Genomic DNA, 25,977 nt, shown 5'->3' with positions numbered 1-25,977 from the left:
AATACCAAAAAATGTGTTTCTAGAAAAGAGAAATTTGTTAACATCTAATATTTATTCAAGTGTTAGGAAATCTTTTCTGAATTAAATTGCCTGTATGTCTCCTCTTTGTAAATAACAGAATATCATGTATTGCACTAAATGTAAAACAGTGCTCTTCACAGAACACAGAGAAGTAGTTCCCTACACCTAAAACATCAGTGAGCTAAAACTGGAATCAACAAGTCATATGAATAACTAGGTGTAACAATGCAGAGGGATGTGAAGTTGAATGATCACATAGGCTCAGTTATAGGTAAGACTGGTGGCAGGTTTCAGTTCATTTAACAGGATAGTAGGAAAATACACTCAGTCTACAAAGGGTACACTTGCTTGTGCATCCCATCCTAGAAAATCATGCAAGTGTTTGGGACTCATACCACATAGAATTAACTGGGGACAAAGAATATATACCAGGAATGGTGACACAAATGGTCACAGATTTGTTTGTCTCATTGCAGGGTGTCGCAGAAATGTTGAAAAAGCTTAATTGGCAGACCTTTGAAAATAGGTGGTAATTATCTCGAGAAAGTCGGCCAAAAAAGTTATGACTGTAAGCACACTTGGACAAAATTCCGAGCATGCACGGAGGCATTTTAGCAGTCATTCTTCCTGTGCTCCATATGTATGAAATGGGAAGAAACTCTTAACAAATGGTACCATGCTAAGTACCCTCTGGTATGTTCTTAACAGTGGTTTGCAGATTGTATGTGTAAGTGTAGACATTGCAACAAATGAAACATTTTCTTCTTTATTATGTTTCCACCTGTTTCATCTAAGAACCGCACACCAATTTCAATGCATCCTTCTGTGCTGCTGTCCGTGGCTTGTGGTCTAGGGGCTAGCGCTGCTGCCTCTGGATCATGGGGTCTCGGGTTCGATTCTCGGCCGGGTTGGAGATTTTCTCTGCCCGGGGACTGGGTGTTTGTGTTGTCCTCATCATTTCATCATCATTTGTGAGAGTGACTAGATTGGATCGTGAACAGAAAATGGACTGTGTAAAAATTGGGACTTTGTGTGGGTGCTGATGACCGCGCAGTTGAGTGCCCTACAAATCAATCATCATCATCATCATCATCATCCTGTGCTGCTCTTTCTTCTTCATCGAGTATTCTTTCGTTTTCCCACTATGTATCCATTTTCTCCCCTCATACCATTTTGACCCTGTCTTCTCCCTCCTACTTTGGAATCCTTCCATTTTTAACACTTTCTTCTTAAAAATCTCTCTTTCCATTGCATCTTTTTCACTTATGTTGTTTCTTTCCAAATCTTTCCTAATTTCTTGAATCCAGGCTATTATGGACATCTTCTTCCAGAGATATTTAAAAATCTGTTGGTTAACCTGGTGCCACTCATTCTGTATAAGTGTCCAAAAAATAGCTATTGCTTCTTCTGTAGTGCTTCAGTTATGTTGTCTATTTTGTAATATACTTCTTTATTACTTCTTAATTTCCACATGTCTTTATTTCTTAGTGGACTGAATATTTTTTGAATTGTTCTTCTTTCTAGGACTTCAAGTTTGTGTAGTTTGTATTCAGTATTAAACATTCACTTGCATGAAGACATTCTTGTTTTACTACTGTGTCATAATTTTTAGATAGACATTTTGTGCCGATGTTCCTGGTTCTACCATATGCTCTCTCCATTTTACAGTCTCTTTCTTCTACAGCGAATTTTCTTAGCTGTTTTCTTGAATTATTTCTCTCAGATATTTAAATTTATTAACCCTCTTTGACTTTCTTATATCTGTTCCTAGAATTTCTGGAGCACTTTTGTGTTTGTCACAAACTTTTTTCCTAGAGAAACTCGTAAACCTGCTTTGTTGGCTATTTCTTGTAAGAGACTGATTCGTTTTTCCGCATTTGTTAGATTTTCAAAAAAACTGGCAAAATCGTCCTCAAGTGCTGGACAGTGAATTTAAATATCTTTATTCCTAGTCCCAAGTCTTATTGGTGATAGCTTATGTTCTTTTATGAAACTTCCTGGCAGATTAAAACTGTGTGCCAGACCGTGACTTGAACTTTGGACCATAGCCTTTCGCGGCCAAAGCGATATCCTTTCGTCCAGGAATCCTAGTTCTGCAAGTTTCACAGAAGAGCTTCTGTGAAGTTTGGAAGGTATGAGACGAGGTACTGACAGAATTGAAGCTGTTAGGATGGGTCATGAGCTGTGTGTGGGTAGCTCAGGTGGCAAAAGGCAAAGGTCCCGAGTTCGAGTCTCAGTACGGCACACAGTTTTAATGTACCAGGAAGTTTCATATCAGCTCACACTCTGCCGCTGAGTGAAAATTTCATTATGTTCTCTTAGTTTTTTTTCCATTCTCCTACTGTTTTGTCTAGGATGTAGTTGAAGAGGAGTAGAGCCAGTCCGTCACCTTGCCTTACACCTGTTTTAATTTTGAATGCCTTGGGTACTTCATCCAAAAACTTTACTTGTGATTTTGTGTCAGTTAGCATTCCACAAATAAGGTTTGCTAATTTAGATTTGATAGCAAATTCGTGGATCACTTTATCTAGTGTTTCCCTGTCAGCTGAATCAAATGCCTATTTTAAATCTATAAATGTTACAGCTTTGTCTTTAAAGTTTGTAAGTTTGTGTTGGATTATGGACTTCAGGTTGAAAATCAATTCTGAGCAAGATCTGCCCTTCCTAAATACACACTGATATTCTCCCGAATGGCTATCAGGTGTTGCATCTACCTTGTTTAGTAATATTGTTGAAAATGTTTTATAAACCCACTTGCAACAGAGATATACCTCTGTAGTTATTTACATCACTCTTGTTATTATTAGGATCTAACACTGTTTATCAGGCTTCTTGTCTCAACCACGAGTTTCATATCGTAGTTCCTTTCCTCCTTGCAACTTTTGTTATTTCTATTATAGTATTATGTTTAATGTTGTGGATATTCTGCTGACATTTTATCACAGCAGTTTTAGATGTGGGGTGGGGGGTTTGACTTCTTATTGCTTAAGTAACACAGTAGAGATAGCATTTTGGATTGTAGAAGATCGAGAAATTTTGGTTTTCAGGTATGTTGTATGTACTACCCCTTTCATGAGAGACTGAGTTCTAGACGACCTTCCTCTTCTACATTATCCGCCACATAAAAAAATTAAAAAAAATTTAAAAAAACCATGAAGGAATGACACTTTTTCGGTTTTCATCAGTAATTCTCTTCCAGTGCATTTTAAGCACAAATATGCCAATATCAGTTTTAAAGAGTGTTAAATTTCCTGCAAGTTTCGTACATGACACTTTGGAAATTCAGAACAGCTACTGAGATATTAGGCTGTGAAAAAATCTGCAAAATTGTTGGAAATCGCAAAAAGTTAGATATGTCATTGGTTTCGCTTTAATAACTTTTTTTTAGTGCAGTTTTGTGTACAAAGCAAACTAACCAACGTTGTAGAGGATTTAATTTTCTTCAAGATTCATACAAAATATTTCCAATTACTCCCTATGCATGTCAAGAAATGTTGCATTAACAATTTTAGCGAAAGTAGACTCGATACTGAAAATACCGTCCTTAGTCAAAAATAGTATTTATAAATGTAATATCATCTTAAATCCACTATGTAGGCAATATATGCATGTAGTTCATGAGACTCGTGTAGTTTCTGGGGAATAAGCATTTTTGAAAAAGAAAACCACAAATTTTCAAACTTTCAGATATATTTATGTTTGAACAAAATACAGCTTAAAAATAAATATTAAGTTTTATTTTAATGAGACATAAATTTTTGAGTTAAAATTTCATCAGTTTCTGTTGTTTTTGCTCGGATGTGGTTGATGTATACTATACATCACTTCAACCAGTCGGCAATGAATTAGCTAACGGGCCTTCTTCCATGCTGAACTCAACCTCTGGTGCATTACCACATAATTTGAATCCACAGTGAAAATGTACAGTGTTCATTGAAGTCCTGCTTTTTTGCTGCTGTCTTTGTGGTCCCCCAAGTCTTTTTGCATTAGCATGAAATCATATTCAACAGTTCCTATGGAGTTGTTCCTTTATTCATTGGCACTGTAGTAACCTTCTCCCAGTCCCATTTGAGTTCATCTTTTCCATACCCCATCCACATTTGAACTTGCAGGTAAGTTCTATATGAATGATATCGAACTGCATCTGTTGTTGGAGGTAGGTATGCCAAATCAAATATGGCGTTTGCAGCAGGTTTAGAAAAGAGAAGATATCACAACTCTTCTATAGAAGTATTAGAGATACCTCCATAAAGTGCCACAAGGAAATTTTCAGTTGCTTGCATGATCTCTCATTCTGGAGCCTGTTCTTTGAAAATAGAAACACTTTTCCTGTAGGAAGCACCACTCTCTGGTGTGGTACAAAATTTAGTTCTCCCCTGTCCAGACAAAGCAGTGATGGTATCATAACCACTTATCACATGGAGAAATAAAATATTTTCCACAGTATCTTGGTATTTGAAGGACATTTTGGAATAAAGCACATCTCCTATGTTATCCCTTCCAGATTTATGAAAGAACACTTTTTCTGGTGCTAAAGCTGTTACTGAAAGCAAAAGATCAATTTCTTCTCCAATAACAACAACAGAATCATGTTCATAAGACAAGGAAACGATAACTTTCACAATTAGCACATATGCACCTTCTATTTTTATTTTTTATTGTATTTATCCTTTGACATCTTCAGAAAAATGGCACCATCAAAGAGAAATTCTGTACAAGATTGTAGTATGGAATGACGAGCTCTTGCGGTGCTTTTTGTATATGTAAAAGTGTTGAAAATATTAGTTTTTCTTTTTCAGAATCGCTTACTCCCTGGAAACTTGCATGAATTTCATGCACTACATGCATACAGGATGTTTCACAATTATGTTACACACTTCTAGAGGCTGTTGAGGGGACTTAGTTGATAAGGTTTAATCAGGAACCCATGTCCAAAAACATCATCAAATGACACTACAGAGCATCAAGAGTTACAGGCGCTGGCATCTGCAAATGTATGTACCGTTGGTTACAATTAAACTTTCCCTATTTAACACGTTATAACACGTAAACTAATTACCATTTTAGTACCAAACTTGGTAGCATTAATGTCCAGAGGATGGGACGTATGATTTCCATGCGTTGCAGCACCTGTGTCCAATTCCAACTATGGCCACCAGATGCTGTGATCAGTCACCGTGATTCATAGTCTCACACACCTGACTAGTGACAGTGAACTTGTTGAGGTGTTGATATGAGCTTGGACAAAAGGAGCAGGGCATTATTGGTGAAGTTCTGTTATCAAAACAACAGTAATGCTGTAGCTGTACATTGAGAATATCGCCAGGTGAAAGGATTATGGAAGGGTCCTCTTTCTGCACCTGCTGTGCAGAGCGTGTTGAAGAAGTTCTAATCAGCTGGAGAACTGGGCATCACTCTGGGAAGAGGCCGTCGACCGGTTGCGCCTCACGTGGTTGATGAAATCGCTGTTGCTGTGGCGAATAACTCTGTGTGCAATTCCCAATCGTCAGGCAGTGCTCGTGCTGTGTCACAACGGTTGAACTTCCCATGGTCCACTGTACAGAAGGTGCTTCGAACCATTCTCAAATGGTATCCATACAAGATCCATATCGTAGAGCAGCTTGCAGCACAAGACGCACAACAATGTGTTGACTTTGCTCTCCACTTTCTTGCAAGGATTGATGTTGATGGGAGATGGCCGTGGACCATCCTATGGACAGATGAAGCTCATTTGTCTCTGACGGGTGAGGTGAACACTCAGAATTGCCGAGTGTGGGGATCTTCAGCTCCAGTCATTGTGCATGCCCTGTGAAATCCTGCTCTCATTTACGGAATGGCACTTTGTTTTTGGAGACTGCCTCTAATTCTCAACCACAACAACTGCTTTCCGCCTCGCTTCTTCACGGCTATCCTGTTCGTGTTGAGTCCCGTAGAACTCTGAATTCTTCCAGTGGTGTCATTTACACTAGGCTGCTTGACGGTCTGACCGAGGCCGAAATCCAATCTTACCTCTCTGATTAGGGTGTCATTGCAGTCCATCGGGTGTTGGAAAAAGTAGATTCCTCCTTAGTGCTCACCCGCACTCTTTTTCTCACCTTTGGTAGAGTGGTGCTTTCATCCAAAATTAAAGCAGGCCATGAAATTATCACAGTTCAACCGTATATTCCGAAACTGATGTGCTGCTACCAGTGTCATTGTTTCAACCACACTAGAACGTCTTGTCGACACCCAGCCAAATGCGTAACCTGTGGTAGACATGCACACGAGAGATATTGTCCGTCTCCTCCTCTCTGCCATACCGACTGCAATGGCAGCCGTGCCGCCTCCTCTCAGGATTGTCCCGTGTATCTTGATGAGCGGGCTGTCCAGGAGATCCAGGTAAAGGAAAATGTGCCGTACCCAGTCGCTCGCAAGCTATTGGCTAGTCACAAACCCTGCGTTCTTCTGTCTGGCATGTGTCCTTCTGCTCCACAAAGGGCACGGCCATGAAGTCATGTGACCTCACATTCAGCTCCTGAGGTTTTAAAATTGACCAGTGTCAAGGTAGCATCACCAACCCCCCATCCAGCTGTGCAACAAGCCATAAAACCATCACCTCAAGGGGCGAAGCCACCAACTACACAACCGGTTGGCCGGAAAGGACAGTAGTAGTACTCCCGTGAAGACTTCCTATGTCCCTCCAGCGAAACAACACATGAGTTTTCCTCTGTTAACCAGAAAGTCTTGAAGAAGTCCACCAAGGCAAACAGTCTTCTCCTTCACCGACTCGAAGGTACTCTTTGATGGTGTTGCCACACGATACCTTAGCCCAGCCGGCCTCCATGTTGCAGGACTCCACAGATCGACAGCACAAGCAAGCCGATGCTTCTGTGGACCTCAGGGAGCAGGAGCCTCCTGCTTCTGTGCCCTGTAGCAGCGAGTCTTCGCAGGCTGTCACTTGGCAGCTGCCTAGGTGACACCCCCTTCATTTCTTCATCATCATGACTGTCCTCCAATGGAACGTTCGCGGCCTTCGGCCCCACAAAGAGGATTTACGGCTGCTTTCAGCATCGCGGCGTCCCCTTGTACTCTGCCTTTGGGAAACAAAATTGCGTCCTCATGACCACTTTAAGCTTTCACATTTCTTCCCGGTTTGTTTTGACTTCCCCCCTGAGGTTGCCATTCTATTCGTGGGAGCATCATGCTGCTCATACGTTATGACATTCGTAATCAACCCATCTCCCCGCTACCCATCTTCCAACTGTTGCAGTTCGCCTTTCCTTCCTCACCTGACTTTTCCCCACTGTACCATTTATGTCACTCCATCATTTGATGTCACCAGCGCAGACTTCCTTCAACTTATTAGGCAGCTGCCTCCCCCATTTCTGCTACTTGGTGACTTTAATACACATAATCCCCTTTGTGGTTCTACCAGAGCCGGGTGCCCTCATGGCTGATCTTAATCAACTCAACCATTTCTGCCTAACACTGGAGCACCCACATTCTTTTCCGACTCCTCGGACACCTATTCCCATTTGGACCTATCCTTCTGCACAGCCTAGCTTGCCCATTGTCTTGAGCGGTCCGTTCTTTCTGACACGTTCTCAAACGACCATTTCCCGTGTGCTATCTGTTTGCTGACTCCTACCCCACCTCGTTGCACACCCAAATGGCAGCTTACTAAGGCCGATTGGCAGCTGTACTCCTCCCTAGCAACCTTCGAGGATCAGGATTTCCCCAGTTGTGATGACCAGGTGGAATATATCACCAAATGTATCCTTACTGCTGCAGAACATTCCATTCCACGCACTTCCTCTTTACCATGCTGTGTTCCAGTCCCTTCAGTCCCTTGGTGGACTGAGGTATGCCGTGACACAATTCGCGCATGGAGATGTGCTCTCCGTGTTTTAACCGTCATCCTATGATGGCAAACTGCATTCATTATGTCTGCAAAGTTTCATCACGTTCTTCGGAATAGCAAAAAAAGCTAGCCAGAGTTCATTCACTAGGTGCTTTCTTTTTTCTTCTTCTTCTTCCTTTTTCCATTTGCCAGTTTCTGTCTGGACTGTAGTAGACGATGTCATCATGGACCCTTCTGCTATCTCCAACACCTTGGGCTACCATTTTGCAGAAGTTTCATCTTCTTCCCACTATCACCCTCCATTGGAAACGAGCGAAGGAGGCTCAGGTGCTACCCTTCTCTTTTCAGAATCGTGAGTGCTTCAGTGCCGCCTTTACTATGAGGGAGCTAGACCATGCTCTCAGTTCATCCCTATCCTCCGCCCCAGGGCTGGACGCTGTCCACATTCGGGTGTTGCAACACCTTTCTCTTTTGGGCAAGCACTTTCTGGTTAATATGTACAACCATATCTGGGCAGAAGGCACATTTCCCGGACGTTGGCGTGAAGCTACCGTTTTACCCAGACCTAAGCCCGATAAGGACAAAAACTTTCCTTGTAGCTACCGCCCCATTTCTCTCACCAGCTGTGTTTGCAAGGTGATGGAACGTATTATTCACACTCGGCTGGTGTGGCGGTTTGAGTCTCACAGTTTACTAACGACTGCACAGCGTGGATTTCGAATGCACCGTTCTGCAGTTGACCATTTCGTTACTTTGTCCACCCATGTGGTGAATGGTTTTCTGTGTAAATCCCAGACTCCGGCTTTGTTTTTCGATTTGGAGAAGGCCTACGACACCTGCTGGAGAACTGATATCCTCCATACTCTTTGCACGTGGGGTTTTCGTATCCGCCTGCCCTGTATCCTTCAGGAATTTTTTAAAAGACCAAGTTTTAAAGAGGTATGTGGGTTCTGCTGTGTCGGACACCTTTATCCAGGAAACTTGTGTACCTCGGGGTTCCACCTTGAGCATCGTCCTCTTTGCTATCGCCATTAAGCCTATAGTAGCATGTCTCCCATTGGGCATCTCCAGCTTTGTCGACGATTTTGCTATCTATTGCAGTTCTCCACGGACTTATCTCACTGAGTGGCATCTCCATCAATGTTTTGATCATCTTTATTCCTGGAGCAGCAACAATGACTTTCGCTTTTCCTCTGACAAAACTGTCTGTATGAATTTCAGGCGGCACAATTAGTTTTGTCCACCATCTTTACATCTTGGGTCTGTTGCCCTTCTGTTGGTTGAAACTACGAAATTCGTGAGGCTCATGCTCGATAGGAAACTCTCTTGGTCCTCCCATGTGTCTTAACTAACACCCCGCTGTATGCGGTCCCTCAATACCCTGTGTGTCCTCAATGGTACTTCCTGGGGTGCTGATCGAGCCGCCATCCGCCATTTGTACTGGTCCATTGTCCATTCGAAACTAGACTATGGGTGCTGCGTTTATGTGTCTGTACGTCTATCCCTCTTATGCCGTCTGAACACTATCCACCATTGTGGCATCCATTTGGCCACTGGCACCTTTTACACTAGCCCAGCTGAGAGTCTGTATGATGAAGCTGTTGAACTACCACTGACTCCGTAACTTTCTCCTCAGCAGGTATGCATGCCATTTGTCTGCCATGCGTGGCCACCCATCCTACGCCTCCTTCTTCAAAGATTCCTTTGATCGCCAGTTTAGGGTGTGTCCCTATTCACAGTTACCTCCTGGAGTCCGCTTTCAGCACTTGCTCTGGTGGCTTAACTTCACACTACCTCCAACTTTCCCAGTGGGTGTGAACACTTAACCACCTTGGCTTCGTGAAGTGCCCCATGTTAACCTCGGCCTTCATTCACTTTCTAAGGACACTACTCCAGCCTCGGTCTATTGTCTTTAGTTTCACGACCTTCAGATGGAATTTCATGATAGTACCTTTGTGTACACTGATGGCTCTCGAACTGACCGTGGTGTCAGGTTTGACTTCGTCATTGGCGCCCACGTCTTTCGATATCAGCTTCCAGTACACTGCTCAGTATTTTCAGTTGAGCTCTTCGTCCTGTATCTGGCCACAGAGTACATACGGGGACACAGACTTTTCACTTGTGTCCTATGCTCAAACTCTCTCAGCGTCCTTCAAAGTCTAAGTGTGCTGTACACTGCCCATCCCTTAGTGCAACTGGTCCAGGAAAACTTAACTTGCTCACTCTTGGTGGAGCCACTGTGATGTTTATGTGGGTCCCTGGTTATGTCAGTCTGCCAGGAAACGAGGTTGCTGATGATGCTGCAGCTTGCTGAGGCTTCAGTCCTTGTACCTCAGCCCACTAGTTCCTATATTCCCTCCAATGATCTGTGTTGCTGTCTGTCAGGAGGTGGTGTCCCTTTGGCATCGCCACTGGTCCTCCCTTCAAAGGAATAAACTCTGGGTTATTAAGCCTCCCTCAGTGGCTTGGACGACCTTCTCCCAGTTCTCTCGCCAGGAGGAGGTCATTTAACTAGGTTGCGTATTGGGCACTGACTTTTTAGCCATCGTCATTTGATAATTGAGGCTTCCCCACCACTTTGTCGACATTGCGCCCAAGTTTTAACTGTCTGCCACTTCCTTATGGAATACCCATTTTTTTACTGTTTGTTTTCCGTCTGAGGTATCAGCCGTTTTAGAAAATGACGCGCGGGCTGTCGACTGCGTTTTACTTTTTATATGTCAAAGCAATATGGCAAAGGCCATTTAATTTTTCGTTTTGTACCTCCGTTTCTGTGTGGTGTCTTTTGTAGCCCTTTCTCTGCATCTCTGTTTTTAGCTGTCTCTTCTTACGTCAATTGGGATTGATACACAGTCATTTTTTAACTCTTCTCTGTCTTCGTGATCTATAGTTTTGACATGGGCGCATATGACCCCAGTTGTTTTTGCGCCCTAAAACAAAACAAACAAACTAACATGAAGTTCCTCTGTATGGTGAATGTGTCACCATGGCTACGTTCTTCATTAGCCCATTCTTTTTTTAACCGATTGGAGGTAAAGGACCAAAGACGTGCAGAGTTACTGGCCCACATTACTGCAATATGCTTTGCCAGCATGTCATACCCGCGCTGCAGGAGAGAGACACATTGAACTCAACAGTTCTCATGCAAGATGGGGCCCCCCACACATAACCTCTGAAGTTCACCTGCTTCTCTGAAACACATTTGGAAATGTTCGAATTATCAGCCAGTCATTTCCAAATGGTTGGCTGGCATGATCACCTGATCTCACTCCCTGTGGTTTCTGGTTGTGGGGCTACCTGAAGGACAGGGTTTATCAGGGGAACATTCATGTTTGTGCTGATGTGAAGCGCAACATATCAAGAGAGGTAGCCAACATACCTACGGACATGCTTCGTTCCGCTGTACAGAATGCAATCCTGTGCTTTCAGACTCTTCTGGACACTGATGGGTGCTGTATTTAGCCCCTTTTGTACCAGTGATGGTACTGGTATGTAATGGTATCATGTACCGTAGCTACAAATTAAAAGTGTTTCAATTGAATTGATTCTGCATTATTTCTCTTCCCCATGTGCTTGACAATAATGGTACCAAGTTTGGTACTCGTGCAGTCATTAGTTTCCTTGTTATAACGTGTTATTTAATTACTTTCCCTGTTATAACTTGTTAAATAGGGAAAGTTTAATTATGACCATCTGGTATATACAGGGTGTTTCCCTCTTTATGTTACAGGCTTTCTAGAATGATGGAGAAGGATGACTGTATTAATGTGAGGTAAGGGTCCCTGTATTGGAAAAGAATGAGTCAGAAGTTATAAGTGAAAACCGTTCTGATACCGCTGACAGTGGGATATATGTACTGTGACTGTTTTACTAAGATTGTGTGCTAAGCAACTTTCAGAGGTGGTAGTATTGACCATAACACGAAAAAAAGTCTAGTGCATATGGGCTCTAAAATGCGTACCTGAGGAGCCATGAACACTTGCCCATCTTCGCTCCTGTGAAACACATCTCCTCTGTTGAACAAATTCTTGTAGCTTTTAAGGTGTGCATGTTAGAACCCATGTGTACTTGACATTTTTTTCATGTTACGGTCCATACTACCACCTGTGAAATTTGCAAGTTGCCTAGCCTACGATCTTAGCGACAACAGTATCAGTACACGTATTCCACTGTCAGAGACATCAGAGCGCTTTTCGCTTATAACTTTCAACTCGCTCGTTTTGGTACAGCAACCGTTCTCTCAAATTGATACATTTATCCTTCTCCATCATTCTAGAAAGTTCATAAAATCGTCGTGGAATAGACACACACATTTACAGGCGCTGACATCTACAACTTTAACCCTTGAGTGGGTGCGCCGTTTTTCATAACACGAGTGGGCGCGGCACACTTTGCACACATGAAAAGAATAGGTTTCCTAATGTTACCAAGGTAAGCCATGTATGATCAGGGTCACAGTTCAATCTTAGTTTATTTAAACAAGGAGAAAATAAACTTACATAATATGAGCTAAACTACTGTTTTATTGAGCAATAATGAATTAAATTTTCACTGTAACTCTCTTTTGCCAAGGACAGGTGTTATAGAGACAGTAATGACGCATTCGCAGCATTAAGTAGTGCACTTGCATCAGATCTCGTTCAGCTGCTTATTCGATCAATAGTTATGTCATAGACAACTGCCTCAATGTGGGATTATGTTACTAGTTCGTAACTGAGGTCATTTTTTTGAACTGATCATAAATTTTTTCTTGTCTAGCTCGCTTTTCGTTTTATATTACTGTTGCTCACTTGGACGTACGACAACACAATTTATCGCTGTGTTACCTGAAGCAATAGGTATAGGTTTGCAGTTGTGAAACAAAAGAAGAACCACACAAAATCATTTTATTTTTGGTTGGCGCACTTTATACACAGGTGCGCCTGCTCGAGGGTTAACACACTGTAGCGTCAGTGGATGACGTACTAAGTCCCATCGGCAAACTCTAGAAATATTCATGAATTGTGAAACAACCTGTATATTGGGCTAAAGATAGAATTACTTTCATGAACACAATTGAGTGAGGATAGTATTTTCAGTTTCTCTTCCACTTTCGCTAAGCTTGTTAATGTGGTACTTCTCGACATGTAATTACAAATATTTTGTATGAATCTTGAAGGAAACTAAATCTTCTACAACACTGGTTATTGTACATTAGAAACAAAACTGCACTAAAAAAGTTATTAAAGCAAAACCACCGACATATCTAAGTTTTTGTAATTTCTTGACATTTTTGGAGATTTTTGCAGCCTCATATCTCAGTAGTTGTTCCGAATTTTCCAGCGTGTTATGTATGAAAAAATTGATAATGACATATTTTTGCCTGCTGAGGAAAAACTGAAAAAGCGCCATTTCTTAGCAGGTTTTTTAGATGATGGGTAAACATACAAGGGGGAGAAGGTCTATAACTTGGATTTTTCACGAGAGGAGTAGTACTTACATCATACCTGAAAAACAAAAGTAGTCCACCTTTTGCAACCCAGAAGAAGTTGCACATGAACTACCAAGTTTATATTGTTGCCAATGTCACCAAAAAATTATGTTATAGCCTTTAGCAAATGTTTTAATATTCCACTTCACTTTGTATTTTATGTTGCTTACTGTTTTCTTTCCTTATTCGGCAATGAATGAGGAGACTATTTCTGGTCCATGATGAAGTTTGATTACGACCCTCACAACACCAGAAGGAATTGGTGATTTCTCTGACCATATGCAGGAGCACAGGACAGAGATGTAGGCTGCTAGCATCGTGTGGGAGGGGGGTAGGGTTTCCTCCCCCTTTCGCCTCCTCTCCCGTCGAGTGGTCTCAGTTCTCGTTTGCTTAAACAGAAGCAAACTGCTCTGATATAGTGTCAACTCTGTAGTATTTAAAGCACATGTCATAAAGATATTTATGTTTATGTGATTATAATAAATTATTGTTCTGTTATAGAGGACATATGGGAGATGGTGGAATTTGGCTCCATCTAGATTAGTTCCATATATGCGGCAGTCTGTCCGCAGAATAACTAGTCAAGATTATATAGGTAATGTACTTACTGATACTATTTACTCAGAAGAGCAACCATACATGGAAAGGCAAAAAAATTCTGACCTTAAGATTTCTTCATATGACAGAACACAGAAACTAAGGTATAGAGGAAGAGAGAGTTTTAAAAGGAATGGACATTAAAGGCTAGTAGAATGTTTCTTCATATGAGACAGCAGATTGAGAAGGTCTTCTCAATTTCATGAATTACATTGTCTTCTTTCACAGTGTGTCATACTGCTGGTCCATTTTGGTGTGAGCTCATTAATTCAGTGTACAGTTCTCTCTCTTTGTAAATCTTGTAATTCTTTTGCCTTTCTATGCATAGTTGTCGCAATACGGTCAAATTTCTAAATTTTGTTATGTCTTGTAGAAACTCCTTGTATTTCCTATTATAGATGTGATGTATTGATGGAAAATCCAGTAGGGAACATAAATATTGTGTACTACTGCTTCAGTCTCTCATTTTGCGGGAATCTTTCAGAATGTTTTGACCATGAAGTCTCTAAGAAAATAACTGAATTTCCACAAGTACATTTCATATAACTTTTCTTCCAAACAGTGGGAGCACATGCTGTGGGATAGAATGCTTAAGTATTTGAGAGGCAGCTTGTTTCATTTATTCAAAGGTGGGTTATAAAATGCCTCATCAAAAACATAAGCACTAATCTGAACGATAAGAACAAGAACAAAACAACAGTGATCCCTTTTGTATGTGTCTTCCTCGATGATTATGGACAGTTTCTCTCTCAGGGAAATGCAGCAGCAATGTTTCGTTATCTCCTGCTAAAACAATTCTGGTGACTGCTGTGAACCAAAAATTGCCATGAATTCCCTTACAGATAAAATGAAAATTACTGCATCAATACAACACTCTGTGGTTCAGCAAGTGGTTATTTCTGTAGAATAATGATAACTTATGTAGATTTATTAAGGATGACTTATGTAGAAGACTCCTTACTATCCATACTTGTGCTGTCAGCAACACTTCAGTATTTGAACTTGTAAAAATTCTCTGTCATCACATCTGTATGCACTCATTTAATAGAGAAGGTATTACACTGTGGACAGGCATGTAGAAAAGTCCAATCAGTAGGTGAGCTTGCTTTTGCTTTGGTGCACAGAATTAAATATACTCATTTAAATCTCAACTCAATAAGGACAGTAACCACAACCATGATGGGAGGAAACAAGTCTGCAAGGAAGATCCGTACAGGGCTGTAACATGAAGCCAAGAATTGTCAGTAAAACTTGTGCATACACAGCCAAGAAGGATACAACCAAAATCAAGATCTGATAACACTCTTATCTACAGATATGATCCAGCAGCCGACACAGAGTGTAAACAGAGAAGTGCTGGAGGAAAGCTGTGTCGGCCACTATATGCCAGAGTAAGTCATGTGATTCATCCATGTGACCATGTCCCTGGAGAATTGTCTTGTCAGCCTGTGTTTCTCATAGTCCCCTCAGTGGTCTCCAGATTGTCAAACAGTTTTTTCCTAGCACCCTTCTTTGTTGTTTATCTGTTGCTCTTTTTGGTGATTAATGATATGTATTCATGGATATACATACCAACCTGTAAAGATACACTCCACTGAAAAGATAAATTGGAATGTGCCTGAGGAAACAGGAATATTTGAACATTTTACTTTGAGCTTTGGTAATGGAAATTTTCTTCTTCCTTTGTGAAATGAGGTGGAGAGGAAAAGTTTAAATTTTTATCTGTTACATACATTCCACATAATTTGAGCATTGCACGTAATTTTAGCATTGTACATAATTTTTAATAACCACTTCCTATCAGTAGTCGACAAGTTACATCAAAATTGTGTTGGTACAGGTAAGTATATAGAAATTTTAAAAGCTGTTGATCCAGTTATGTCACATGCTGCTAAAGTGAGATTAAAATAGTTGTTAGTAAAACCATGTTCGATGCAGTTCTCCATTCCACTTGTCAGCTGTGTTATTTGTTTCAATAATTCTGCTGCAACTTACATCACAGACATTTTGCTGTATATTCTCACTTCTACATCTGTCCCTGCAATTCTTTCATTCCACTATTTCTTCAACAACAGTTTTCAGCAATGACTCATCTCATAAAATGTCCCCAACCATTTGTCTCTTTGGCACATTATGTTCTCTATTAGGCATTTTTTCCTCCTTGGCTAATTGCTGAGCATCATCATTCCTTACATGAAATGTCCATCTGATGACTGTTTCGATTTATGTCAAAGATATACCTGAAGATAATATATAAGTACATTAACACTGAAAGTCCATGGATAAGTAAAACATCCAAATGTGATATAGCCATACTGTTATGACATAGATTTGCTGTGATCACTCACATTCAGAAATTCAAGTCAGGAAGAGTAGCAAAGAATAGTAAGTATTAAACATCCATTACAGTGAAATACATTGCTCACCAGTATTATCTATGTTTCAGTCATCAGCATAATATATGCTTGAAATTCTCTATGAAGTTTCTATGTTTAAAATGTGTTTGTTCATTAAGAACACACTCTGGCTTTTTATTGGAAGCAGTGTAAATTTCAATTTATTAAAAAATATTCATTAGTCTGCCTTTATTTTAGCCAATGTAGAACTTAGTGTGTGTCATTATTAGTTGCAGCATGTTTGCTACAGTGTAAATGTACACTAAATTATGATTTATTATTTTCACTGGTATTCAGGTTTTCTCTTAATCTTTATTTGTCTGTGCTCTATAGAATTTATTACAGTCACTGCAGTTAATCTTGTAGTTGGATTGTCTGAGATTATGTATTTTTTGTGCATCATGATGAAATATTTTGTCAAATTGACTGTTGAAGTGTTGTTATTGTTTATTGCCTCAATGGATTTCTTTCTATACCTATTCTTAACAGCTACTGCAGTCAGTATATTCAGTCCTTTGTTAATTTCATTGCTGTCTAACACAGAATTAATTACCCTACCAACCACAAACTGAAAAAGGCTCTCTTACGTGAACGTGGTTGACATGAATTACTGTGGATGACTATCAGTTGCTGATAGTATGTAGTAAACACTATCATCTGCAACATCAGTGGACATTCACTATCAGTATACTTATGTATTTTCATTGAGTATGTCTTTGACATAAATAAAAAAGCTAGCTGTGACTGTAATTTGTATGTTGATGTAACCCATACATTATTTGAATTTGTCTAAAGAATGTCTGCCTGCTTAGCTGAGTGGTAACGTTCTCGCCTCCCATGCAAGCAGACCTGAGTTCGATTCCCGGCCAGGTTGGAGATTTTCTCTGCTCGTGAACTGGGTGTTGTATTGTCCTCATCATCAGTTCATCCTCATCACCAGCACGCAAGTTGCCCAATGTGGTAATGAATGAAATAAGACTTGCACTTTTTGGCCGAACTTCCCCAGATGGGGCCTCCCGCTCAACGATGTCATACACTCATTCCCATTATTATTATTATTATTATTATTATTATTATTATTTTTTAAATGGGTGCTAACTTTGCCTATGTGTGGGTCGTCGTATGTTTTACTGTCTTCTTTATTACATTTGATGTTGTTGTTGTTGTGGTCTTCAGTCCTGAGACTGGTTTGATGCAGCTCTCCATGCTACTCTATCCTGTGCAAGCTTTTTCATCTCCCAGTACCTACTGCAACCTACATCCTTCTGAATCTGCTTAGTGTATTCATCTCTTGGTCTCCCTCTACGATTTTTACCCTCCACGCTGCCCTCCAATACTAAATTGGTGATCCCTTGATGCCTCAGAACATGTCCTACCAACCGATCCCTTCTTCTGGTCAAGTTGTGCCACAAACTTCTCTTCTCCCCAATCCTATTCAATACTTCCTTATTAGTTATGTGATCTACCCATCTAATCTTCAGCATTCTTCTGTAGCACCACATTTCGAAAGCTTCTATTCTCTTCTTGTCCGAACTATTTATCGTCCATGTTTCACTTCCATACATGGCTACACTCCATACAAATACTTTCAGAAATGACTTCCTGACACTTAAATCAATACTGGATGTTAACAAATTTCTCTTTTTCAGAAACGCTTTCCTTGCCATTGCCAGCCTACATTTTATATCCTCTCTACTTCGACCATCATCAGTTATTTTGCTCCCCAAATAGCAAAACTCCTTTACTACTTTAAGTGCCTCATTTCCTAATCTAATTCCCTCAGCATCACCCGACTTAATTCGACTACATTCCATTATCCTTGTTTTGCTTTTGTTGATGTTCATCTTATATCCTCCTTTCAAGACACTGTCCATTCCGTTCAACTGCTCTTCCAAGTCCTTTGCTGTCTCTGACAGAATTACAATGTCATCGGCGAACCTCAAAGTTTTTATTTCTTCTCCATGAATTTTAATACCTACTCCGAATTTTTCTTTTGTTTCCTTTACTGCTTGCTCAATATACAGATTGAACAACATGGGGGAGAGGCTACAACCCTGTCTTACGCCCTTCCCAACCACTGCTTCCCTTTCATGTCCCTCGACTCTTATAACTGCCATCTGGTTTCTGTACAAATTGTAAATAGCCTTTCGCTCCCTGTATTTTACCCCTGCCACCTTCAGAATTTGAAAGAGAGTATTCCAGTCAACATTGTCAAAAGCTTTCTCTAAGTCTACAAATGCTAGAAACGTAGGTTTGCCTTTCCTTAATCTTTCTTCTAAGATAAGTCGTAAGGTCAGTATTGCCTCACGTGTTCCAGTGTTTCTACGGAATCCAAACTGATCTTCCCCGAGGTTGGCTTCTACTAGTTTTTCCATTCGTCTGTAAAGAATTCGTGTTAGTATTTTGCAGCTGTGACTTATTAAGCTGATAGTTCGGTAATTTTCACATCTGTCAACACCCGCTTTCTTTGGGATTGGAATTATTATATTCTTCTTGAAGTCTGAGGGTATTTCACCTGTTTCATACATCTTGCTCACCAGGTGGTAGAGTTTTGTCAGGACTGGCTCTCCCACGGCCGTCAGTAGTTCCAATGGAATATTGTCTACTCCGGGGGCCTTGTTTCGACTCAGGTCTTTCAGTGCTCTGTCAAACTCTTCACGCAGTATCGTATCTCCCATTTCATCTTCATCTACATCCTCTTCCATTTCCATAATATTGTCCTCAAGTACATCGCCCTTGTATAGACCCTCTATATACTCCTTCCACCTTTCTGCTTTCCCTTCTTTGCTTAGAACTGGGTTTCCATCTGAGCTCTTGATATTCATACAAGTGGTTCTCTTATCTCCAAAGGTCTCTTTAATTTTCCTGTAGGCGGTATCTATCTTACCCCTAGTGAGATAGGCCTCTACATCCTTACATTTGTCCTCTAGCCATCCCTGCTTAGCCATTTTGCACTTCCTGTCGATCTCATTTTTGAGACGTTTGTATTCCTTTTTGCCTGTTTCACTTACTGCATTTTTATATTTTCTCCTTTCATCAATTAAATTCAATATTTCTTCTGTTACCCAAGGATTTCTACTAGCCCTCGTCTTTTTACCTACTTGATCCTCTGCTGCCTTCACTACTTCATCCCTCAAAGCTACCCATTCTTCTTCTACTGTATTTATTTCCCCCATAACTGTCAATTGCTCCCTTATGCTCTCCCTGAATCTCTGTACAACCTCTGGTTCTTTTAGTTTATCCAGGTCCCATCTCCTTAAATTCCCACCTTTTTGCAGTTTCTTCAGTTTAAATCTACAGGTCATAACCAATAGATTGTGGTCAGAGTCCACATCTGCCCCTGGAAATGTCTTACAATTTAAAACCTGGTTCCTAAATCTCTGTCTTACCATTATATAATCTATCTGATACCTTTTAGTATCTCCAGGGTTCTTCCATGTATACAACCTTCTTTCATGATTCTTAAACCAAGTGTTAGTTATGATTATGTTGTGCTCTGTGCAAAATTCGACCAGGCGGCTTCCTCTTTCATTTCTGTCCCCCAATCCATATTCACCTACTATGTTTCCTTCTCTCCCTTTTCCTACACTCGAATTCCAGTCACCCATGACTATTAAATTTTCGTCTCCCTTCACAATCTGAATGATTTCTTTTATTTCATCATACATTTCTTCAATTTCTTCGTCATCTGCAGAGCTAGTTGGCATATAAACTTGTACTACTGTAGTAGGTGTGGGCTTTGTATCTATCTTGGCCACAATAATGCGTTCACTATGCTGTTTGTAGTAGCTTACCCGCATTCCTATTTTCCTATTCATTATTAAACCTACTCCTGCATTACCCCTATTTGATTTTGTGTTTATAACCCTGTAGTCACCTGACCAGAAGTCTTGTTCCTCCTGCCACCGAACTTCGCTAATTCCCACTATATCTAACTTCAACCTATCCATTTCCCTTTTTAAATTTTCTAACCTACCTGCCCGATTAAGGGATCTGACATTCCACGCTCCGATCCGTAGAACGCCAGTTTTCTTTCTCCTGATAACGACATCCTCTTGAGTAGTCCCCGCCCGGAGATCCGAATGGGGGACTATTTTACCTCCGGAATATTTTACCCAAGAGGACGCCATCATCATGTAATCATACAGTAAAGCTGCATGCCCTCGGGAAAAATTACGGCTGTAGTTTCCCCTTGCTTTCAGCCGTTCGCAGTACCAGCATAGCAAGGCCGTTTTGGTTATTGTTACAAGGCCAGATCAGTCAATCATCCAGACTGTTGCCCTTGCAACTACTGAAAAGGCTGCTGCCCCTCTTCAGGAACCACACGTTTGTCTGGCCTCTCAACAGATACCCCTTCGTTGTGGTTGCACCTACGGTACGGCTATCTGTATCGCTGAGGCACGCAAGCCTCCCCACCAACGGCAAGGTCCATGGTTCATGTGGGGGATTATATTTGATACAGAGCATAATAATGCTGGAATGTGGCTCTGCCTGTAGGCTAACAAATTGATTTGAATGTCACATCTCGGACAAAGTGGAGGATAATACACTACTGGCCATTAAAATTGCTACACCACGAAGATGACACGCTACAGACGCGAAATTTAACCAACAGGAAGAAGATGCTGTGATATGCAAATGATTAGCTTTTCAGAGCATTTACACAAAGTTGCTGCTGGTGGCGACACCTACAACGTGCTGACATGAGGAAAGTTTCCAACCGATTTCTCATACACAAACAGCAGTTGACCGGTGTTGCCTGGTGAAACGTTGTGGTGATGCCTCGTGTAAGGAGGAGAAACGTGTACCATCACGTTTCCGACTTTGATAAAGGTCGGATTGTAGCCTATCGCTATTGCGGTTTATCGTATTGCGACATTGCTGCTCATGTTGGTCGAGTTCCAATGACTGTTAGCAGAATATGGAATCGGTGGGTTCAGGAGGGTAACACGGAACACCGTGCTGGATCCCAGCGGCCTCATATCCCTAGCAGTCGAGATGACAGGCATCTTATCCGCATGGCTGTAACGGATCGTGCAGCCAAGTCTCGATCCCTGAGTCAACAGACGGGGACGTTTGCAAGTCAACAACCACCTGCACGAACAGTTCGACGACATTTGCAGCAGCATGGACTATCAGGTCGGAGACCATGGCTGTGGTTACCCAAGACGCTGCATCACAGACAGGAGCGCCTGTGATGGTGTACTCAGCGACGAACCTGGGTGCACGAATGGCAAAACGTCATTTTTTCTGATGAATCCAGGTTCTGTTCACAGCATCATGATGGTCGCATCTGTGTTTGGCGGTGGTGGTGGTGAACGCACATTGGAAGCATGTATTCGTCATTACCATACTGGCATATCACCGGGAGTGATTGTATGGGGTGCCATTGGGTACACGTCTCGGTCACCTCTTGTTCGCATTGACGACACTTTGAACAGTGGACGTTACATTTCAGATGTGTTACGACCCGTGGCTCTACCCTTCATTTGATCCTGGCGAAACCCTACATTTCAGCAGGATAATGCTCGACCGCATGTTGCAGGTCCTGGCCGAGCAACTGGCTCGTCACAATACGTCAGTCACTACTCTGTGGTATCGTGTTGAAGCTGCATGGGCAGCTGTACCTGTACACGCCATCCAAGCTCTGTTTGACTCAATGCCCAGACATATCAAGGCCATTATTACGGCCAGAGGTGGTTGTTCTGGGTAATGATTTCTCAGGATCTATGCACCCAAATTGCGTGAAAATGTAATTACATGTCAGTTGTAGTATAATATATTTGTCCAATGAATACCCGTTTATCACTTGCATTTCTTCTTGGTGTAGCAATTTTACTGGCCAGTAGTGTATAATAATATGTCAGTCATAAGTAATAGGAGGAAGTATTGGAATATTGGAATTATTGTTTGTGTCTTTTACGAGAGCCTGGAAAGTATTTCTGAGATCAGCCAGAAATCGATGCGGAACATACTGACCATAGTTCCCAGTCTGCAAGTCCACTTTCTTGTCCAGCCCGCTGAAAGAAATGTTTCTATTCTCTATTTGCTCTGTGGGATCAGGACTATGACTGCAAATGAAGATGTTGAGTTCTAATTGATAGGTATATTTTGTGATGTTTCACACGCAAAACATTGTAATATTAATTATGTTAATGCTAATAATAAATCTCTGTATGATAAACAGCACTATGAGCAGTTCAGAGACGACACTCTGTGGTAAGTTCCTATTAAATTGTCTTTTGCCCTGACTTCTGATAATCAAAGTAATTGCTCGCCACAAAAGTGGAAAATAATTGTCACCACTTGCCAAATGGATTTGTTAACCTTACGGGTGGCACACTAACAGTTACTTCTGTGAAATCTAAGTGATCCAGGATGGTGGACAGTCCTCTCGAGTTCACTTCCTATTTGAGCCAAAACATTAGTTTAGTTGCAGTCTATCTGTGACGTCATCTGAGGCAGCGTGTACTCTGGCATTTGACTGATGTGAATTGTATGGTGGCTGGGTGCGAAGTGAAGTCTAGTATTCCCTCTCAGGCTGTATTTATATACTGGCGCAGCGGACGGCCAAGGGAACACGTGCTGTCATCTGCTGTATGCCCATGATAGCAGCCTCTAAATGGCTGCTTTCTTGGACACACAATATTTTATAACAATGTCATGAATCAATTTAGACTCTTCGTATTTTTGTTAGGTATGTAGTTAAATTGGTTAAAATCACTGAAAAAGTTTTAGCTCACTGCAGTTAAACTTTGCAGTCTAGAACTTTGAGAACAAAACTGACAGTAGGATATGATCTCTGAACTACAAGTTTAAGAGACCTTGTATTTGTTATTATTTACATCCAGGTCTTGAAACTTGGCATAGCTCTATTATTTAATAGATTTCATCACGTGCTGTAACCAAACCTTTCTAGCATTAATATAACAGATACTTAATCTACCCAATTAAGGACATTTTTGTTCCAAATTTAGTTTTCAGCAGATTACTCGAAAACTATTTGAGGTACCTCAATGAGGTTACATAGTTATTATTTTTGTGTTAAACTGAAGCTTCATGCAAATTTTCGTATTTCTATGTCTAGTATTTAACGCCTTCAATTTTTCTTAATAACGTTAATTCTGGTCAAAATATTGCTTTAATCATGTTGAGACTTGTACCAGTTAATTTTGATGTACATCTGTACATTCTGACCAATTTTTGGTTTCCTAGCATTATTATCTAGCACCACTTATTTTTTTCTTAAAATGATATATGTAGGAAAAATACTCATCTGATCAATGTGAGATTTGACAGTTCAAACATTAAAATACTAAAACACATGCTGGCAAGGTTTGGAAAACCAAATTTAACTTTTAATTCTATTCTTAAATTACGGTGAATAATAGTGTGCTATGAACAGCTGCATTGTGGTGACGTGGCTCTACAAGCAGTGAACTGGGTTAAGTCCTGGCACACTGGCTCGCCTCTGTATATCTCAAATGATATAGTGCTTGTTTCACCACAACCGGTACAGTGATGTGCTCCAAATGATCAATGATGACCATTCAGCTTCTCTAGAAAGGAATGATAATTAATCGAAACCCTCAGCTGCCAACAGGTGTTGTCGATATACCTCAATGGGGACAGCTGAAAATAGGTGCCCCGCTCGTACCTGGGATCTCCTGCTTACATGTGGCAGATGCTCTATCCATCTGAGCCACCGAGGGCACAACAGTATAGTGTGACTACAGGCTGCAGTGACTAATCCCTTGCACGCTTCTTGTGAGATCCACATTCTCAACTGCAGATGACGATTGATCACAAGGGGCACTAAGCCTAAGCAAACTAAATATGTACATCTAACCGAGCACATAACCCAAATATGGCTCTGTGGTGTTCCCTCTGAATTCTTTCAAATCTATATTTGAGTCAGCTTTCACAAATCACACATTAAAGCCAGTTCCCCAGTCTACATGTTCTGTAATTGCAACTCATATGGATGAAAAGCGGGAGGGTTGGGGGTGGGGGGGTGGGGGGGGGGGGGGGGGTGTTTGTATTCACCTGTCACACTGCAGTGATGAAACTGTGTGCTGACCAGCAACATTGCCCAATGACACCAGCTGCTTCTGACACCAGTTGTGCGAGAATGGTCAGTTGGCCATTGACACTTTTAAGTGCCAGGATTCTGACTTAGGGTGAGCAGGGCTCTGAGTGCGAAGAACCAGTTCCTCGGCAGTTGTGGAATGCCAGGCAGGAAGGCAGCCTCAGGAGAGTACAGTGTCAGCGGCTTTGCAGAGCTTGGCTGCACTAAGTGTTTCTCTGGCAGCAAGGCTCGCATGCATCGGTCAGCCAGCAGCTCTGGTGGGAGGTCAGCCATGAGATGTGCCCAGGCATGGAATGCCAACCTAGGGCCTCTTGGAGATGCCAAGGAGCCAGTTGATGACTGCTTGTAGGAGGCCACAGCTGGATGGTACCTGTACAGACACCAGCAAAATCAAGACTAGGAGTGGCTTATAGACCAGCAACTAACAAAGGCAGTGATCTCCTAAACAAGTCACCATTTTGTCTAATTGAAAGGCCCAATCTAATTTTAGATGCGACAAAACCTCTCATAATGTTCTTAGCTGTGTGTTGTATTATCATTATGATTTTACTGTACTACAAAATAAATATTCTGATTCGTTCAAGCAGGCAAATACCTTTGGTTGCTCCATTATTCTTCAACACACGGTCTCCCAAGTTCTGCATCTTAAATATGTATAGCAAATATGATGTGGAACTGTACACTATCCAAAAAGCATTTGAAAAAATTAGAAGTTGTCTTGGCAGAAAGTTCTAATCTGCTTTGACTCTCTGGGTAACCTCCAGTCAGTAATGGAAGTATATCTTCCGAAGAGAATGATTCAGAAAATTAAAGGCACTTGACTGAATATTCAGAATTAAGGAAGGAAGTATCTTTTTGTTGGATGCCAGGGACTGTGGAAATTAGGTTTAGTGATATAGTACACACAGCAGCTGAAGACACCTTTATAACACAGTGCAAAATAATCCCATCCACCTACATGCTCTTATCTCATTTACAAGAAGAAAAATTAAGTCCGTGAGGAGAAGGGCAGTAAGTAATGAAAAAGATGCTGTGCCTAAAAAGCCCAGTATGTGACTATGCGCATCGTAAACTGTAGAAAAGTCTCTAAATAGGACTTGTTTTCACATATGTGGCTGTGCGCAATGTGGTAATTGGTCTTTCATACAGAGAAACACTTTATATCGATTTTGTATTGTTAGAGTCAGCAAATAATTGTTAGTCATGGAATAGCAGACTATAATAATGATTTGTTAATGTCTTTTATCTTAGTAGTGTACTGTTTTGTTACTGACACCCTCAGTTGATCATCCAATTGATAGACATTAGTGACTAACTATTTTGAAATATTTTGTGCAGATTTAGAATTCGAGCAAGCAGTGTATCCTGTTGAGGTAAAAGTTTATGAAACTTATAATCCTGGATCACTCGTACGAATCTGGGCAGCAGACAGCAATGAAGCATGGACACTTTTGTGGGAAGGCTTGCCTCAAAGGGTTGGCCCTGTGGCCAGAATATTTTCCCCAAGGATTAGGAGCATTTCTTTTCCAACTAGGTAAGAACATTGTACTTAATATAATGTAAA

General features: G+C 41.1%; 1 protein-coding gene across 2 annotated transcripts in view; it reads left to right on the top strand.

Moving 5' to 3' along the window:
* Positions 1-25,977, top strand: part of LOC126474127 (F-box/LRR-repeat protein 4) — a 168,033-nt gene that overhangs the window by 40,959 nt on the left and 101,097 nt on the right. For both annotated transcript variants that reach the window (XM_050101562.1, XM_050101563.1), the window contains exons 2-3: positions 13,833-13,926; positions 25,752-25,947. In XM_050101562.1, coding sequence (XP_049957519.1) covers positions 13,833-13,926; positions 25,752-25,947 — 290 coding nt within the window. The remainder of the gene's footprint in view (positions 1-13,832; positions 13,927-25,751; positions 25,948-25,977) is intronic.

This window comes from Schistocerca serialis, chromosome 4 (assembly GCF_023864345.2).
Source record: "Schistocerca serialis cubense isolate TAMUIC-IGC-003099 chromosome 4, iqSchSeri2.2, whole genome shotgun sequence".
Classification (NCBI taxonomy): Eukaryota; Metazoa; Arthropoda; class Insecta; order Orthoptera; family Acrididae; genus Schistocerca; species Schistocerca serialis.
This window is presented reverse-complemented; position numbering and strand designations above follow the sequence as displayed.